This window comes from Crocuta crocuta, unplaced genomic scaffold (genome assembly GCF_008692635.1).
Source record: "Crocuta crocuta isolate KB4526 unplaced genomic scaffold, BGI_CrCroc_1.0 scaffold93, whole genome shotgun sequence".
NCBI classification, from domain to species: Eukaryota; Metazoa; Chordata; class Mammalia; order Carnivora; family Hyaenidae; genus Crocuta; species Crocuta crocuta.
The window spans coordinates 7,495,064-7,514,371 of record NW_027529641.1 but is presented as its reverse complement, the minus strand read 5'-3'; the positions used below and the strand labels follow the sequence as shown (position 1 = coordinate 7,514,371).

General features: G+C 37.3%; 1 protein-coding gene across 1 annotated transcript in view; it reads right to left on the bottom strand.

Moving 5' to 3' along the window:
* Positions 1-19,308, bottom strand: part of TJP1 (tight junction protein 1) — a 341,704-nt gene that overhangs the window by 275,763 nt on the left and 46,633 nt on the right. Inside the window, exon 3 of the mRNA XM_077762419.1 lies at positions 6,685-6,858. Within this exon, the coding sequence (XP_077618545.1) occupies positions 6,685-6,858 (174 nt within the window). The remainder of the gene's footprint in view (positions 1-6,684; positions 6,859-19,308) is intronic.

Below are 19,308 nucleotides of genomic sequence, written 5' to 3'. Positions count from 1 at the left end.
AATTTAAGAAACAAAACAGATGAATATAGAGGAAGGAAGGAGAAATAAAATAAGATAAAAACAGAGAGGGAAGCAAACCATAAAAGAGACTTAACTATAGAGAACAAACTGGGGGTTGCTGGAAGGTAAGTGGGCAGGGGGAGGGGCTAAATGGGAGATGGGCATTCAGGAGGGCACTTGCTGGGATGAGCACAGGGTATTAGGTGTAAATGATGAATCACTAAATCCTACTCCTGAAACCAATACTACTACACAATATGTTAACTAGCTTGAATTTAAATAAAATTTCAGGGAAAAAAAGAGAATGAAATCTCTCTGGCTTTTTTCTCCTAACATACACTAGTGGAAGAGAGAGAAGTGTTCAAGATTCCAGTTTAACAAAGCCTTTGTATATTCAAATGGAGTCTGACAGCTGAGTTCTCCAGAGGAAAGGGCAGAGATTTGGGGGTGGAGGACAGAGAAGAAGAAAGGGGGAAGAGAGAGCTAAATAGTTTGCCAGAAGGCTGGAGCCTGAGCTGGTAAATATGTTTAAGGAACTTTTTAAGGAAAAAGATTGGAGATTCAAGATGACTCCAACCTCATTGTTAACTCAGATCAAAATGAGATAAAAAATGGGAACAGGTGATCTCAGCTCTGGTGGGGTCAGATGGGGCAGATAAGTTTGGAAAATCCATACTGTCTGCTAGTTGGTGCTGGCTATCAGCTTGGGCACCTTGGTTCTCGTCTGTATGGCCTTTTGTCATCCAGACCCATCTTTGCTCCAAGTGGTCTCTCCAACAAGCCTGGACTTATCTACACAGCAGTTGGCTTCACAGAGGGCAGAAACAGAAGCTTCAACGCCTCATAAGACCAAGAGATCACAGTGTTCTTTGCACTGCTTTCAATTGGTCAGAGAGAGTCACAGGGTCTGTCCAGATTCAAAAAAAGAGGGAAAAGATTTTATCTCTTTGTTGGAAAAGTATCATTGCAAAAGGGCATACAAGATTGGAGAGATTGGTATGACCATCTGTGGAAACAACCTACCTTTACAAATAGAAAAAGATCATGAATCCAAATACTCTCTGAGGCCATCTTTATTTCACAATCCAACAATAAGCCTGATTGTTCAAGTTACCCTTAGCAAGCTAATTAAGCCAAGCAAGGTCAGAAGGAAGTTTGGCAGTAAGTGGCTGACACAGACTGCTTTTACAATATTCCTATATGTACTTATTTAACCGTTTTGAGATACAAAACATCTTCGAAGTGATCTGTTCCTTTGTTGAATGGCCTTAAATTCTGGAGAAGTCTCCCATTCGGAAAGGTGTAGCTGCCTTTCTGGACTCCTCCCATGGTCAGATAACTGTCTTCTGGAGCCACCCACGGGAAACCTACCACCTTCCAAGTATGGCTGACCATATTCAGACTTAGAAATTTTAAGATTTTAGATTTAGAAATTTTAAGATAGTTCTTTCTTACATGAATATTCTTATATTTATTTTGTCTTTTCTTTTCATATATATAATTATGAAAAGCTAACATACAGTGTATACAGTGTGCTCTTGGCTTTGGGAGTAGATTCCTGTGATTCATCACTCACATCCCAGTGCTCACCCCAACAAGTTTACTCCTCAATGCCCATCACCCATTTTCCCCAAACCCCTGCCTCCCCATCCCCATCAACCCTCAGTGTGTTTTCTGTATTTAAGCATCTTTTATGATTTGTCTCCCTCTCTGTTTCTAACTATTTTTTCCTTCCCTTCTCCCATGGTCTTCTGTTAAGTTTCTCAAGTTCCACATATGAGTGAAAACATATACCTGTCTTTCTCTGACTTATTTCACTTAGCATAATACCCTCCATTTCCATCCACATTGTTGTAAATGGCAAGGCTTCATTCTTTTTCATTGCTGAGTAGTATTCTATTGTATATATATAGAATATACATTATACATAAACACACACACACACACAATACATCATCTTTATCCATTTATCAGTTGATGGACATTTAGGATCTTTCCATAATTTGGCTATTGTTGAAAGCACTGTTGTAAACATTGGGGTACATGTGTCCTTATGAATCAGCACTCCTGTATCCTTTGGATAAATTTCTAGTGTAGGGTAGTTCTATTTTTAATTTTTTGAGGAACCTCTATATTGTTTTCCAGGGTGTCTGCACCAGTTTGCATTCCCACCAACAGTGCAAGAGGGTTCCCCTTGCTCCACATCCTTACCAACATCTGTTGTTTCCTGAGTTGTTAATTTTAGCTACTCTGACCAGTGTGAGGTGGTAGCTCAAAGTGGTTTTGATTTATATTCCCCTGATGATAAGCGATGTTGAGCATCTTTTCATGTGTCTGTTAGCCACCTGGATGTCTTCTTTGGAAAAGTGTCTGGTCATGTCTTCTGCCCATTTCTTCACTGGATTATTTGTTTTACAGGTGTTGAATTTGGTAAATTCTTTATAGATTTTTTTAAATGTTTTTCATTTATTTCTGAGAGAGAGCGTGAACAGGGGAGGGTCAGAGAGAGAAGGAGACACAAAATCGGAAGCAGGCTCCAGGCGCTGGGCTCGCTGTCAGCACAGAGCCTGACGTGGGGCTTGAACCCACGAACTGCGAGATCATGACCTGAGCCAAAGTTGGACACTCAACCGACTGAGCCACCCAGGCATCCCAGTTCTTTATAGATTTTGGATACGAACCTTTTATCCAAAATGTCATTTGCAAATATAAGATAGTCCTTTTGATTCAACTTAACATCCACCAATTTCTTTGTCTTTCCCAAATCATTATTTCCAGAAACATGTGTTTGTATACATAACATATCTCAGTGAACAAATTTTGCCCTGTATGCTATGTTTAAGAAGAGCATGTAAGAAATTATTGAAAGCTTTTAAATATCTGACAATGCAAATAAACTAGCTGTTTACTGGAAGTGTACTAGACATTTGCCTGACTTAACTTTCAGTTTGATCTTAGGGGAATTCAGTGCTTGAAATTTGTCTTGTCCTGAATTTTTCATAACTTATTTGCTGTGTACAAAATTATTATCTAATTGTGACACCTTCTATATCTCATATTCAGTAGGTGGTGTAAGTGGGGAGCATTAATGCACAAATTCTAAGAAAAGCTGAAGGCAAAGTTTGCTGTTACAACTGATGGAAAAACTGCCCAGATACAACAAAGTTGGTTTGATACCTTGTGTGCCAAAACGAAAAGTAGGGAGCAAGCATGTAAGGCTGGCTGAAGAATCATTTCTCTGTGTGGATGGTGCTTATGTAAGAAGGTGCCTCAGACCCAGAATTAGGATGAAGTTTTACTAGTCAGGGCAGGTGGCTATAAAAAGATAAGAATAATGAAAAGCTACAACCAACAAGAAGAACAAGAACTTAAACACAGCCTTATCAACCCACAACAAGGGGTCACGTCTTCTGTGCCTTGGTCATGTCTTATGACATGTCTGAAGACAACAACCCCAAATTTTCCTGACAACAGTTTTTGGTACCAATATTTTGGTCTTTTGCCGCTAAGTATCAGCCCTCTAATAAAATCAGAAAGCTTTCAAATGTGTGTGTGTGTTTATTTTATAAATAGAAATACATTTGAGGATCTATGAAAGGAGCAAAGTATTTATCTCACCACACAGTAAAGGACTTTAAAAATATTCACTGTTGTATAATGTTTTTTAAAGCATTAAAGGAAGTGGGACAGTTGCTTTGAATTTATGAAGAATAACACATATATAATTAATGACTTTCCTCTTCTGTTTGTATTGTACTTGCTTAGATTTTTTAAAGGCTTAGTAGAAGGGCTATATATAGGGGAAAATAATGTGTATATGTGATAATAAAGACTTAATGGGGGCTATTAGAGAATCAAAAATAGGGTTGTTCATACAATTAGTTTGAAGATAGTTCAAGATATTTCTCTCTGTTCACCTTTCACCATTAAAGAAGTGATGTGAGAAGACCTTTAAAAATAAATAAGCTGGAATGTAGGGGGGAGGGGGGATGGGCATGGAGGAGGGCACTTGTGGGGATGAGCACTGGGTGTTATGTGGAAACTAATTTGACAATAAACTATTTGTAAAATAAATAAATAAATAAATAAATAAGCTGGGGCACCTGAGTGGCTCACTCGGTTAAGCGTCTGACTTTGGCTCAGGTTATGATCTCATTGTTTGTGGGTTCGAGCCCCGTGTCGGGCTCTGTGCTGACAGCCAGCTCAGAGCCTGGAGCCTGTTTCGGATTCTGTGTCTCCCTCTCTCTCTGACCCTCCCCTGCTCACGCTGTCTGTCTCTTTCTCTCTCAGAAATAAATAAAAACATTAAAAATATTTTTTAAATAAATAAGCCAAAGGTGTTCTGGTTGAACACAAAAAAGTTAGAAAACATAATTTTCCTAAATAGATCATATAAGATATGACCCTTTGTTATGAGTCAATAAGAGGATAGAAGACTGTCAGAATTACAGAAATCTTTAAAAATTGATTCTGAAAATGATGGTGATGGCTGTACAACAATATGAATGTACTGAATGCCTCTGACTTGTACGCTTTAAAATAGTTAAAATGGTAAGTTTTGTTTTATGTATTTTACTGTAATTTATAAAATACCCTTTCAAAATAAACCCACAATACATCTAAATATGCCCAAAAATCTACTTGGGTAGGAATCTAAAATCCAGCAGATTTTAGGCAGAAAGCAAAAAAGGATAATCCCAATTGAATTTGCTGGGATTGCCCATTCTTTTCTTTGTTGACAACCTGCAAAATATTTGCTAACTTCCAAGCAAGTGTGAGTTTCATTGGCACAAGTAAGAAAGAAGTGATGCACATTTGAGCCCAGGCAGACTTATAATCAGGTTATCTTTGGAAATTTAATTGGTCTGAGTTCACTGTTGAACCAGTTGCAGACAGGAGCAAGCAAATTGAAGAGCTACAGATGCTCAGAGTGTCCAGAGAGTCAGCTGATTGTAAATGGGACTGGCACAAGTGGCCCTTTATGTGAGATCCCTGCTGGACTCACAGAGGCACAATCCCCCATTTATTTGTTCCTTTGGATGTTTGTGGTCTTGGGGCCTTTTGGATATTTATTGCTGCAGATGACAGAAAATAAGAGTGGGTGAATCTGATAGTAGGATTTTCTTTAGACTAGGAAAAAGGTTGGGTTAAAAATAAAACACCAAGAGGTGGCTGGGTGGATCAGTTAGTTAAATATCCAACTTCAGGTCAGGTTCAAGATCAGGTCATGATCTCATGGTTTGTGAGTTCGAGCCCTGTGTTGGGCTCTGTGCTGACAGCTTGGAGCCTGGAGTTTGCTTGGATTCTGTGTTTCCCTCCCTCTCTACCCCTTACCTGCTCATGCTCTCTCTCTCTCTCTCTCTCTCAGATAAACAAACATTTAAAAAAAAAATAACAAAAGCAACAAGTGGGAAAAGTAGATACTGGGCAGTATATATCCTGAACAAAGAATTCCAGCTTTTATCTTAAAATGTAAGCTGATCTGGCACAAGTCCAGGCCTGGGGACAGACTATATTAGAATGTCACAGACTATAATAGGAATAAATAAGATTGCCTGATATTCTGGCTTTCTCGTAATTACCAGACAGCTAAGTTATTGTGGTTGGAGCCCAGGATAGGGAGGAAACTGGTGGTTCTCGGGCAGAGAAGTTTCACATTCACCTACAATGGGAAAGTGCACATCAAAAGGGTTTATATCATTGGGGGTTGAGATGCAAATCAGTTGTGCCACTGGGGTGGGGGTGGGGGAGTCTAACTACAAGAAGTGGTCACAAGATTGTCCAGGGTGTTCTGTAAAACATCGCATCTCAAATTTTAATGTATGTACGGATTAAGTGGGGACTTCTCAAAATACAGTTTTTGATTCAGTAGATTGTACATTTCTAACAAGCTTCCAGGCGATGCTGATGCTGTTGGTCTGAGAACCACAGTTGATGTAAAAAGACTCTGAAAAGCTTAGGGCCAACTAAGGGGAGACTAGCATGATCCCAGTTAGATTTAGTATTTCTACTAATTGAAAGTTTAACAATGCAACTTTTGATTTAAAGAATTGATTACAGGGGCACCTGAAATTCTAACTTTAACAAAGTGCTCTGAAATCACTTACTTCTTAGGCTAGAGCTAGTAGATCTAAAATGGAAGAAGGTACCACTTCCAACAGGGCATTCAGAAATGTATAGAGGCTTTTACTGCTTGTCACGATAACATGGAAGTGCTACTGTCATTTGGTACCTGGAGGCCCAGGACTCTCATCGTCTGATAATGTATGGGAGATTTCTGAACAAAGAATTATCCCATCCAAATGACAAGAAAGCCCCCATTAGATATCTGACCAACAGTGATGGAGACAAATGCACCTGTACCTGAAACCTCAGCCAATTAGTTCTTTGAACACATTTAAAATTTTATAGCCTGGGAAGTAGACCCTACCCATGTGTTTCAGCTCATCCTTTTAGAATTTTGGCTCACTTTAGAATTTTCCAGTAGGAAGCAAGGCCTTTCTATCTCATAACTTGATAAAGTCATGGCTATTCCCAGAACAGAGAATGAGTCCAACAAGAAGGACTTCAGAAAGTCCTATAGAATCTGGATTCATCAATATTCCACATGAAAAATCAGAAAAGGGAACTTTCAGGGTCCCCCTGGAGGTGATAACACTCTCAAACGCTGCTGATGGTGTTTACCTTTGTCCAAACATGATGCCATGACCAGTGTGCCTAACTCCAAAAACAAAGGCCTCCAAAGCTTTTAGGTCTATCAAATTCCCATCAAATTCTTCTTTCACAGAAGGGAGAGTCCCACAGTACTCGATTTGCGGGCCATAAAAACTTCTCCCAAGGTCAAACAGGTTCTGACCTCTGATCCCAATAGACAGTGTCAAATGTTACCATGTATGTCTTAGAAATTCTTGTGGTAACTTAGTTGTGGTTAAAAAAAAAATACAGTTGTGAGAAATAAGATAGGGAAATGAAGAGTGACTTAGGGCAGTGTTCAAGAAGGATGATGCAGGAAGACTATTGGAAAGAAGAAAAACCCAAATCAACTTAGTGTCGTAGAAAAGAGGCCTTGACAGCTGTTATTTCAGAGACTAGTTTAAAAAAAAGATGAAATAATATTTCAATGAGTATATTCAGTATAATACGAGGAAAAATTGTACAGATTTTTGAGCTTCCACGTTAAGTTCAAGAGATCGGAAACTCCTCAAAGGATTTGGCAGGGTCAATCTGATTCTGTCTGGGAAAGCTTTCTTCATCTGCTCTTGATCTTGAGTATTGCTAGATGGATGGGAAATGTCTCTGGCACCCCAAGGGAGCAGTTTCTGTGCCAAGACTCCAAGACCCTCCTGATCACACTTGCAATGGCCCAAAGATACTCTTCTTTTAGTTTAATTTTTTAAACATTTTATTTAAATCCAAGCTAGTTAGCATATAGTGTAGTACTGGTTTAAGGAGTAGAGTTTAGTAATTTATCACATACTTACAACATCCAGTGCTCATCCCAACAAGTGTCCTCCTTAATGCCCATCACCCATGTAACCCATCCCCCCCAAAAACCCTCTATCAACCCTCAATTTGTTCTCTGTATTAAGAGTCTCTTATGACTTGCCTCCTTCTGTTTTTATCTTATTTTCCAGAAGAAGATATTCTGCCACTGATCACTACATTCTAAAAACTCAAAGATGGGTAAAATGTTGACTTGATAAAAAATTAGTTGCGTAAGTAAAATAATGTACATAACACCCATAATCATCTGTACACATGTACACCATGTACAATAATGCTGGTTGAGAATTGGCTGCACTGATGCTGACTTAGCTTCACGAACTAGGACCTCTCCACGTTAATGAATATTCTTTTAAAATGGTTTGTGGAAGTTCCTCTGAAATGGTGCCATAAGCTCCAGTGTATGAGACTTAACAAGAATTGGACAGAACTACTTCATTTTCAGGAAAAGGTTTCACTGAGAGCTGTGAGCCCTGGAAGGAAATTCAGGGCAGGAGAAAGCCATGCAGAGGAGGCTGTGTCTGCTAAGCTCTGCTTGGACATTGATGTCTGTTAAGTTCTGTACTTGGGTTACAGTAGGTGTGTGTGTGTGTGTGTGTGTGTGTGTGTGTGTGTGTGTGTGTGTCTGCACACACATGGATGCACACTCCCACATGCATGTGTATACTTCCTGTCAACCTGTAACCTACCTGCGATGACACAGGCCACAGTTTGCATGTGCAGAGAAAATTTTCTTCTCATTTTGTTTATATAATGTCTTGCCTTCTTTAAACACTTGCTATTTCTAGCAGGGAAACAAAGCAAACAAACCAACAGAACACAACTAAAAGTCTCATCAAGTTTAAACCTTAGATGCACACAATACTTTAAATTACCCTGTGGGCACTGGTCAGGCTCCCAGCCAGTTTCCTTCTGACTGGGCGTACTCGTCTGCTATGGTTTTCCTCTGGATCCTAGTGATACCCTTGGCTGCCTGGTTGCTGGGATCCTGCTGGCTTCTGAACTGAGGCCTGGAGGTGGTAGATTCATGGTGGACTTGCAAGATCAGGAGCCATTCCTATGGGGCATGGACCCTGAACCCTGTTTCTCTCCATCCCACTGGCTGAAGCCCCTCTAAGAGCCCATACTGTCTTCCATGCAGCCCGGTTGGGCTCTCTGCAGCCTGGCCTCACCACACCACCAATGACTCAGAGCCAGCCCCGTGGATTTCAGCTCGGGGCCATGCCGGGTTTGGAACTCTCTGTCTGATCACTCAGTGCTCTTAGTAGGCTAGGCCACATCACGTTGGCTCAAGACACCCCAGTAAGGTGCTCCTAGAGGAGCCCATGCATTCTGCATTCCTTCTTGCTGGAACTCCATGAAGCATGCTCAACACCTATATCAGGTTGACCACTGGGTCAGACCCTTCTTTCTCTTCTACGACCATTCTTCAGAGGGAAGGAAGAAGGCTTTCTTTCACACCTCCTTTATGAGAAATTTTTTCTTCTACCAGATTGAAGAAGGCCCCAAGGCCCAGCAGAGACAGATTACAGGACTCTCTTCTCTCTTTATTATATAGTTTAAGTTGCAAGTAAGGTGTAGGCCATTTGAATGGCAAGAAAAAGAAAAAAAAGCAACCAAATCCTCAAAGCATGGATTTCAAGTCTAGTATCTTGCCAAATAGGGAACAAACCTGGCAATAAGGCTTTTGACCCTACTTCATTCGAATGAATATGATTTAAGGATAAAATGCTTTGGTTTTATATTTTTAGAACACTATGTTTCATTACAACTGTTTTATAGGGTCATGCAGGGGAAAACAACACCAAACCAACAAAGAAATATGTAACTAAGTAACTAATGGACAAAGAGAACCATTTACTTAAGAACAGACTTTCCATCACAAATTAGGTATTAATCATATTGTGAATATTATCTGTATGTTTGACCATGCCTGCACAATTAGAATCTTGGTGGCTACTTATGCTTGCATTTTTATTTTCCAGTAATTCTCCTGTCTTCTTTTCAACCTCCCACTACTAATTTATGTTGACCCTCAAAAAATAAAATGAGTACTTGAATGTCAGGGCATGTGACTTGCATTCTAGGACATATTGTAACTTCCAGAGCACTGACTCAGCAATCTAATGGTTTAGCCTTCATACTCCTGACAGCTGTTTATTTCTTTCAATGTAATTTTAGAGAAAAATATCCAGGAGGGATTTGCTGCCCCAGATCTATCAGAAAACATATTCAAGATATTCCATAGTTTTATAATACAACAATCTAACACTAAACAATCATATCATAAAGGGTTATGATTTCAATAACAGTTTATCTGGCATTAAGGTGCTTAAAGCACACACCTGAATCTTTGCAGAGATTTAATGAGATAATGCATGGGAACAATAGAAGCTAATAATTGTTTCTAATACTATTTTAAGGCAATTAAAGAATAATGGAATTTGAAACCAAGATTATCTTATTCAGATTCCCACTTTCTGCACCTAGAAAAGTTCACTTATTGACTTCTAGTAGGACACGTAGTGCTGCTCAAAGATCAGAAAACCCTGAGATCACAGTTGGTGACTGCAAAAGGAACCCGGGTCAAAAAGTTTGAGTACATCAGGCTCAGATTGCAGCAGGCCAAATTGGCACTTAGAGGCAAAATTAATCACCAGAGAGAAAGACTGGAGCACCTAGGCTTCCAGAAGCCAGTAGCTCCAGCAGGCAGGAGAAAGCATGGGCAGCAGTTTGCATCTACCTGGTAACGCTGATGGGTCTTTTGACATCAATTCTGCCTCCCTAAGTGCTTCAGATTTATTTTTACTTTTTTATTTTTCTTAAATAGTTTATTGTCAAGTTTCCATACAACACCCAGTGCTCATCCCAACAAGTGCCCTCCTCCATGCCCATCACCCCACTTCCCCTCTCTCCCACCCCCATCAGCCCTCAGTTTTTTCTCAGCATTCAAGAGCCTCTCATGGTTTGCCTCCCTCCTTCTCCCCAACTACATGGCAATGAGAAAGAATGAAATCTGGCCATTTGTAGCAATTTGAGGGTGTTATGCTGAGCAAAATAAGTCAGGCAGAGAAGGACAGATACCATATCTTTGCACATATAGGTGGATTAGGAGGAACTTAATGGAGGACCATGGGGGAGGAGAAGAGGAAAAATAAGTGCTTCAGTTTTAAAACAATTACTAAGAAGATAACTAAAACAAAAATAGTTTAGAAATCAACAAAAGAATGAAAATGATACACTAGAAAACATCTACTTACTACGAAAGAAGGCAGTAGGGAAGAATAAAGGAACAAAATAAATATCCAGATGGCAGAGATAGTTTCAACAGGATAAATTAAAAAAATAAATGTGAGTCGATTAAACACTCCAATCAAAAGGCAGTGATGTCAGACTAGAATTAAGAACCAAGATCCAACAATATGCTGCCTACAAGATACACTTTAGATTCAGAGGTTGAAAGTAAAAAGATATATCATGCAAACAGTAATAAGAGAGCTAGTCTGGCTATGTAAATAAAAGATAAAATACACTTGAGGACAAAAAAGTTATAAAATGCAAAGAGGAACTTAACATTAAAAAAACTAAAATTGATGGTTTGCATTAGATGTTATTCTTTGTGTTGTACAGTATTAAGGGCTTTAATGACTGTCTTATATATGCACCATAGCAGTATCATACAGATACAGACCACTCTAAAAACTGGTCTCTGTCCCACTTGTTAATCTCTCTCCCGCCCCCCATGAACCCTTGGCAACCACTGATATTTCCACTGTTTCCATAGTTTTATCTTTTCCAGAATGTCATATAAGTATCATACTTTATATAGCCTTTTCAGACTGGCTCTTCCATCTAGCAACATGCACTTAAGATTCCTCCATGTCTTTCTGTAGCTTTATAGCTCACTTCTTTTTATTGCTGAATAATAGCCCTTGTATGGAAGTCCCACAGTTTATTTATTCACTCATCTATTAAAGGACATCTTGATTGCTTCCAAGTTTTGGTTATTATGAACAAACTGTTATACTTATGTGCAGATTTTTACATGCACTTAAATTTTCAACTCATTTAAGTAAATACCAAAAACTTGATTGCTGGATCATATGGTAAGAGTATGCTTAGCTTTGTAAGAAGCTACCAAATTGTTTTCTATAGTGGACATTTTTTTGATCATTGTTTTATTTTTTTTCCTTTGAAGTGTAGATGACACATAATATACTAATTTCAATGTTTCTATAGTATGTCAACATCTATATATCTGACAAAGCAATCACAATGGCAAATCTAGCTACTGTTTGTCACCTTACAATGTTGTTACATATTACTAACAATATTCTCCATGCTGTATATTGCATCCTCATGTCTTATTTATTTTATAAGTGGAAAATTATATCTTTAATCTCCTTTCTTTATTATGCCCCTTCCTCCACCCCTCCTCTCTTAAAATCACCAAATTGTTCTCTGTATATATGAGTTTGTTTCTGTTTTGTTTTTGGATTCCACACATAAGTGAAATCATACATTTTTTGTCTTTGTCTGACTTGTTTCACTTAATAGGTCTAGGTCCATCCTCTAGGTCCATCCATGTTGCTGCAAATGCCAAAACTTCATTCCTTTTTTGTGGTTGAATAATATTTTTTAGTAGATTGTTGTCAGNCTGATTGCTGATGCTAGGACTTCCAGCACCATGTTAAACAACAGTGGTGACAGTGGACATCCCAGTCGTATTCTTGATTTCAGGGGGAAAGCTCTCAGTTTTTCCCCATTGAGGATGATGTTAGCTGAGGGCTTCTCATAGATGGCTTTTATGATGTTTAAGTATGTTCCTTCTATCCCGTCTTTCTCGAGGGTCTTTATTACGAAGGGATGCTGTATTTTGTCAAATGCTTTTTCTGCATCTATCGACAGGATCATATGGTTTTTATCTTTTCTTTTGTTAATATGATGTATCAAATTGATTGATTTGCGAATATTGAACCAACCCTGTAACCCAGGAATGAATCCCACTTGATCATGGTGGATAATTCTTTTTATGTGCTGTTTATGTGTTTATGTGTTTTTATGTGCTGTTGAATTTGATTTGTGAGTATCTTGTTGAGGATTTTTGCGTCCGTATTCATCAAGGATATTGGCCTGTAGTTCTCTATTTTTGCTGGATCTCTGTCTGGCTTGGGAATCAAAGTGATGCTGGCTTCAGAAAATGAATCTAGAAGTTTTCCTTTGATTTCTATTTTTTGGAATAGCTTGAAAAGAATGGGTTTTAGTTCTGTTTTAAATGTAGAATTCCCCAGGGAAGCCATCAGGTCCAGGTCTGTTATTTGTTGGGAGATTTTTCATAACTGATTCAATTTCTTCACTAGTTATGGGTCTCTTCAGATTTTCTATCTCTTCCCGTGTAAATTTTGGTAGTGAGTGTGTGTTTAGGAGTTTGTCCATTTCTTCTAAGCTGTTTAACTTGTTGGCATATAATTTTTCATAGTATTCCCTATAAATACTTGTAATAAGTCCATTTTCATTCATGATTTTGTCTATTTGAGTACTTTCTTTTTTCTTTTAGAGAAGCCTGGCTAGAGGTTTGTCAATTTTGTTTATTTTTTCAAAAGCCAACTCTTGGTTTCATTGATCTGTTCAACTGTTTCTTTGGTTTCTATATTGTTTATTTCTGTCCTTATTTTTATTATTTCTCTTCTCCTACTGGGTTTGGGGTGCTCTTGTTACTTTCCCTCTAGTTCCTTTAGGGGCACTGTTACATTTTGCACTTGCGCTTTTTCTAATCTCTTGAAATAGGCCTGGAGTACAGTGTACTTTCCTCTTAGGACTGCCTTTGCCGCATCCCATAGAGTTTGGGTTGTTGTATTTTCATTTTCATTTGTTTCCATATATTTTTAAATTTCTCTTCTAATTGCCTGATTGGCCCATTTATTTTTTAGTAGGGTGTTTTTTAACCTCCATGTTTTTGAAGGTTTTCTAGACTTCTTCCTGTGATTGATTTCAGGTTTCATATCATTGTGATCTGAAAGTGTGCATGGTATAATTTCAGTTCTTTTATATTTATTGAGGGCTGCTTTATGTCCCAGTATGTGATCTATTTTGGAGAATGTGCCATGCGCACTTGAGAAGAAAGTGAATTCCATGGCCACAGTATGTAGAGTTCTAAATATATCTGTCAAATCCATCTGGTCCAATGTGTCATTCAAGTCCATTGTTTCTTTAGTTATGTTCTGTCTAGTTGATCTATCCATTGCTGTAAGTGGAGTATTAAAGTCTCCTGCTATTAGCACATTCTTATCCATAAGATTGTTTCTGTTTGTGATTAATTGTTTTATATATTTAGGTGCTCCCATATTCGGTTCTTAGACATTTATAATTGTTAGCTCTTCCTGATGGATAGACCCTGTAATTATGATATAATGCCCTTCTTCCTCCTTTGTTACTGTCTTTACTTTAAAGTCTAGTTTGTCTGATATAAGTATAGCTACTCCAGCTTTCTTTTGACTTTCAGTAGCATGATAGATATTTCTTCATCCCCTTACTTTCAGTCTGAAGGTGTCCTCCAGTCTAAAACGAGTTTCTTGTAGACAGCAAATAGATGCATTTTGTTTTTTTATCCATTCTGCTACCCTACGTCTTTTGATTGGGGCATTTAGACCATTTACATTCAGTGTTATTATTGAAAAATGTGGGTTTAGAGTCATCATGTCCTTTGTGGGGTTCATGCTTGTGGTGGTGTCTCTGGTATCTTGCGTTCCTTGCAACATTTCCCTCACAGAGCCCCCCTCAGGATTTCTTGTAGAGCTGGTTTAGTGGTGACAAATTCTTTCAATTTTTGTTTATTTGGAAAGACTTTTATCTCTCCTTCTATTCTGAATGACAGGTTTGCTGGATAGGGGGTTCCTGGCTGCATATTTTTTCTGCTCATCACATTGAAGATTTCCTGCCATTCCTTTCTGGCCTTTGTGGCTGAATAATATTGATGAACACTTAGGTTATGTCTTGGCTATTGTAAATAATGCTGCAGTGAACATGGGGTGCATATATCTTTAGAAACTAATGTATTCCTTTTCCTCAGATAAATACCCAAAAGGGAATTGCTAGATTTTACATTCTGTTTTTAATTTTTTGAGGAAACTCTAAACCATTTTTTATAATGGCTATACCATTTTGCATTCCCACTAGCAGTGCACCAGGGACATCCTTGTGAATTATTCTGTTTTTGACAATAGCCATTTTAACAGATGTGAGGTGATATTGTGGCGTTTACTTGAATTTCCCTGATGCTTAGTAATGGGGAACATCTTTTCATGTGTTTGCTGGCCATCCGTATGTCTTCTTTTGAGAAATATCTTTTCACTTCCTCCTCCTATTTTTCATTGGATTTTTATATTGATTTATGTGGGTTCTTTACATATTTTGCTTGTTAACTCCTTATCAGTTATATCATTTTCAGATATCTTCTCCTATTAAGTAGGTTGTCTTGTCATTTTGTTGAAGGTTTCCTTTGCTGTGCAAAAGCTTTTTAGTTTGATGCAGTCCCATTTGTTTATATTTGCTTTTGTTTCCTTTGCCTAAAGAGACAGATCTAAAAAATGATTGCTCACACTGACGTTCAAGACCTTACTGCCTATGTTTTCTTCCAAGATTTTTATGGTTTCTTGTCTTATAATTAAGCCTTAAGTCCATTTTGAGTTTATTTTTGTGTATGGTGTAAAAAGTGATACAGTTTCATTCTTTTGCTTGTAGGTGTCTATTTTCCCCAGCAATATTTATGTTGTTTGTCAAAAATTAATTGAATGTATAAGGATGGGCTTATAGCTAGATTTTCTACTCTGTTCTATTGACCTATGCATCTATTTCTGTGTCAATACCATACCACTTTTATTAATATAGCCTTGGAGAATAGAAATCAGAGAGGGTGATACCACCAGTTACATTCTTCTTCCTGAAGATTGCTTTGGCTATTTGGGGTCTTTTGTGGTTCCTTACAAATTTTAGGATTCTTTGTTCAGTCCTCTGAAAGATGCCATTTTCTAGGGATTGTGTTGAATCTGTATATTGCTTTGGGTAGTATGGACATGTTAACAATATTAATTATACCAGTCTACCAGCATGATATTTTTTTCCATTTATTTGAGTCTTTAATTTCTTTCATCAATGCCTTGTATTTTTCAGAGTACAAATCTTTCACCTCCTTGGTTAAATTTATTCCTAGGTATTTTATTATTTTTCATATAATTGTAAATAAGATTTTCTTTAATTTCTCTTTCTGATAGTTCATATTTAGTGGATAGAAATGCAATAGATTTACGTATATTAATTTTGTATCCCTCAGCTTTACTCGATTTGCTTATTAGTTTTAATAGTTTTTTGCTAAAGTCTTTAGGGTTTTCTATATATAGTATCATGTTATCTGTAAATAGTGACAGTTTTACCTCTTTTTCAGTTTGAATTCCTTTCTTTTTATATATATATATAATAATAATCATATATATATATGATTGCTGTGGCTAGTACTGCCAATAGTATATTGAATAAAAGTGGTGAGAGGGGGCATCCGTACTTTGTTCCTGACTGTAGAGGAAAAGCTTTCAGCTTTTCACCATTGAGTATGATGTTAGCTGTGGATTTCTCAGACGTGGGCTTTATTATGGTTGTACATTCTCTCTATACCCACTTTGTTGAGAGTTTCTGTCATAGATCGATGTTGAGTTTTGTCAAATGCTTTTTACACATTAGTAAGATGATCATATAATTTTTATCTTTCATTTGGTTAATGTGGTGTATCACACTAACAGATTTGTGGATGGTGAAACATCCTTGAATCACTGGATTAAATCCCACTTGATCATGTTATATGATCTTTTTAAAGTATTGTATCCAGTTTGCAATTATTTTATTCAGGATTGTTGCACCTATGTTCATTGGAGAAATTGGTCTATAATTTGCTTTTCTAATGGCATCCTTGTCTGGCTTTGTATTTGGGCAATACTGGACTTGTAAAATGAGTTTGGAAGAGTTCTCTCTTCTTCTGTTTTTTGGAAGAGTTTGAGAAGGTTCTTTGAATGTTTCTTCTTTGAATGTTTGATAGAATCCACCAGTGAAGCTGTCTGGTCCTAGACTTTTGTTTGTTGGGAGGTTTTTGATTACTAATCCAATTTCCTTACTAGCGATCAGTATTCAGATTTTCTCTTTCATCATGATTCAGTCTTGGTAGATTATGGGTTTCCAGGAATTTATCTATTTACTTTAGATTTTCCAATTTGTTGTTGTATAGTTGTTCAGAGTAGTCTTTTATGATCCTTTGTATTTCTGTGGTGTCAGTTGCAACATCTCATCTTTCATTTCTGATTTTATTTGTTTGAGTCTCCTCTTCTCTCTTTCCTCTCTCTTTCTCTGCATCTCTCTATCTCTGTCTCTCAGTCACTCTCTCTTTCTCAGTAGATCTAGCCAAAGGTTTGTCAATTTTGTTTCCTTTTTGAAGAAAAAGCTCTTAGTTTCACTGATCTTTTTAAATTGTCTTTTTAGTCTTTAATGTATTTCTGCTCTAATCTTCATTATTTCCTTCTTTCTGCTAATTTTGGGGTTTGCTTGTTCTTTTTCTAGTGTTTTGTACTATAAATTAGATTGTTTATTTGAGACTTTTCTTCTTTCTTGACATAAGCATTTGTTACTGTCAACTTCCCTCTTAGAATCACTTTTGATGCATCCCACAAATTCTGGTATGTTACTTTTCCATTTTCATTTGTCTTGAAGTATGTTTTGATTTCTCTTTTGATTTATTCTTTGAAGCATTAGTTGTTAGTAGCATGGTCTAATATCCACATATTTGTGAATTTTCCAGTTTTACTTGTGTAATTAATTTCTTCTTTTATGCCATTGTGATTGGAAAAGATGCTTGATATTATTTCAACCCTCTTACATTTATTAAGACTTGTTTTGTGGTCTAACATATGATCTATCTTGAAAAATGCCCCATATGTACTTGAGAAGAATGTGTATTCTGTTGTTTTTGGTTGGAATGTTCTGTCAATATCTGTTAAGTCCATCTGGTCTAATGTATTGTTTAAAGCCAATGTTTCTTATTGATTTGCTGTCTGGATGATCTATCCATTGATGTAAGTGGAGTGTTAAAGTATCCCGCTAATATTGTATTGCTATCTATTTCTCCCTTTCACTCTGTTAATATGTGTTTTATCTACTTAGGGACTTCTACATTGGGTGCATAAATATTTGCACATGTTATATCTTATTGTTGGATTGACTACTTTATCATTATGGACACCTTTCTCTGTCTCTCATTACAGTCTTCATTATAAAGTCTGTTTGTCTGGTGTAAGTAGTTACTCCAGCTTTGTTTTGGTTTCTGTTTGCATGGCATATCTTTTTCTATCCCTTTATTTGCAGCCTTTGTGTGTCCTTATATCTGAAGTGAGTCCCTTACAGGTAACATATAGATGGATATTTTAAAAAAGAAATCCATTCAGCTACTCTATGTCTTTTGATTGGAGAATTAGTCTATTTACATTTAAAGTAATTATTGACAGGCATGTGCTTACTGCCATTTTGTTAATAGTTTTCTGACTGTTTTCAAACTTCCTTTCTGTTCCTTTCTTCTCTTGTTTCTTTCCTTTTGTGGTTTGATTATTTTCTTTAGTGGTGTGCTTATATTCCTGTCTCTTTATCTTTTGTGTATTACTCAAAAGAACCTATTTGCAAACCTGAACACCTAAAAGCTTTCCCCCCCTAGTACTTTGAATATACTGTGCTACTCTCTTCTGGCCTGCAAAATTTCTGCTGAAAGGTCCTGTGATAGATGGAGATTCCCTCGTAGGTAACAAGTTGTTTTGCTGCTTTTAATTTTTTATTTTATTTTTAAATATTTATTTATTTTTTTGGCAGAGTACATGTTGGGGAGGGGCAGAGAGAGCAGGACAGAGGATCTGAAGTAGGCTCTGTGCTGACAAACTGACAGCAATGAGCCTGATGTGGGGCTCAAACTCACAAATTGTGAGACCATAATCTGAGCCGAAGTTAGATGTTCAACCAACTGAGTCACCCAGGTGCCTTTCTCTTGCTGCTTTTATATTCTTTCCTTATTTCTAACTTTTGTCATTTTAATGACAAAGTTATTGGGTTGCTCTTATTTGTAGCTTTCTGAACTTCTTGAATTTGGATGTCCATTTCCTTCCCCAGGTTAGGAAGATTTCCAGCCATTATTTCTTCAAATAAGATTTCTGCCCCTTTCTCTCTCTTTTCTTCTTCTAGGAGCCCTATGTTGTGAATGCCAGTCCATTTGATGTTGTCCCATTTGTCCCTTAAGCTATCTTCCTTTTTTTTTTTTCCATTTTCATCCTTTTTTCTGCTCTGATTGGGTAAGTTCCACTGCCTTATCTTTGAATTAACAGATTCTTTCTTATGTTTCATCTAGTCTGTTGTTGAACCCCTCTAATGTATTTTTCAGTTCAGAAGTTCTATGGTTTCTATTGTATTTTCCATCTCTGTTGGTGTTCTCACTGTATTTATCCATTTTTTTCCCAGCTTAGTGAGCATCTTTATGACTATTACTTTTAACTCTTTATCAGGTAAATTATCTTCTCTATTTCATTAAGATTTTTTTTTCCAGAGATTTTATCTTATTCTTTCCTTTGGAATAACTGACTTTTGTTTTCTTTCATGGATTGAGTTTTTTTTTTTAATAGTTTATTGTCAAATTAGTTTCCACATAACACTCAGTGCTCATCCCCACAAGTGTCCTCCTCCATGCCCATCCCCCCTCCCCCCACATCCATCAGTCCTCAGTTTTTGTCA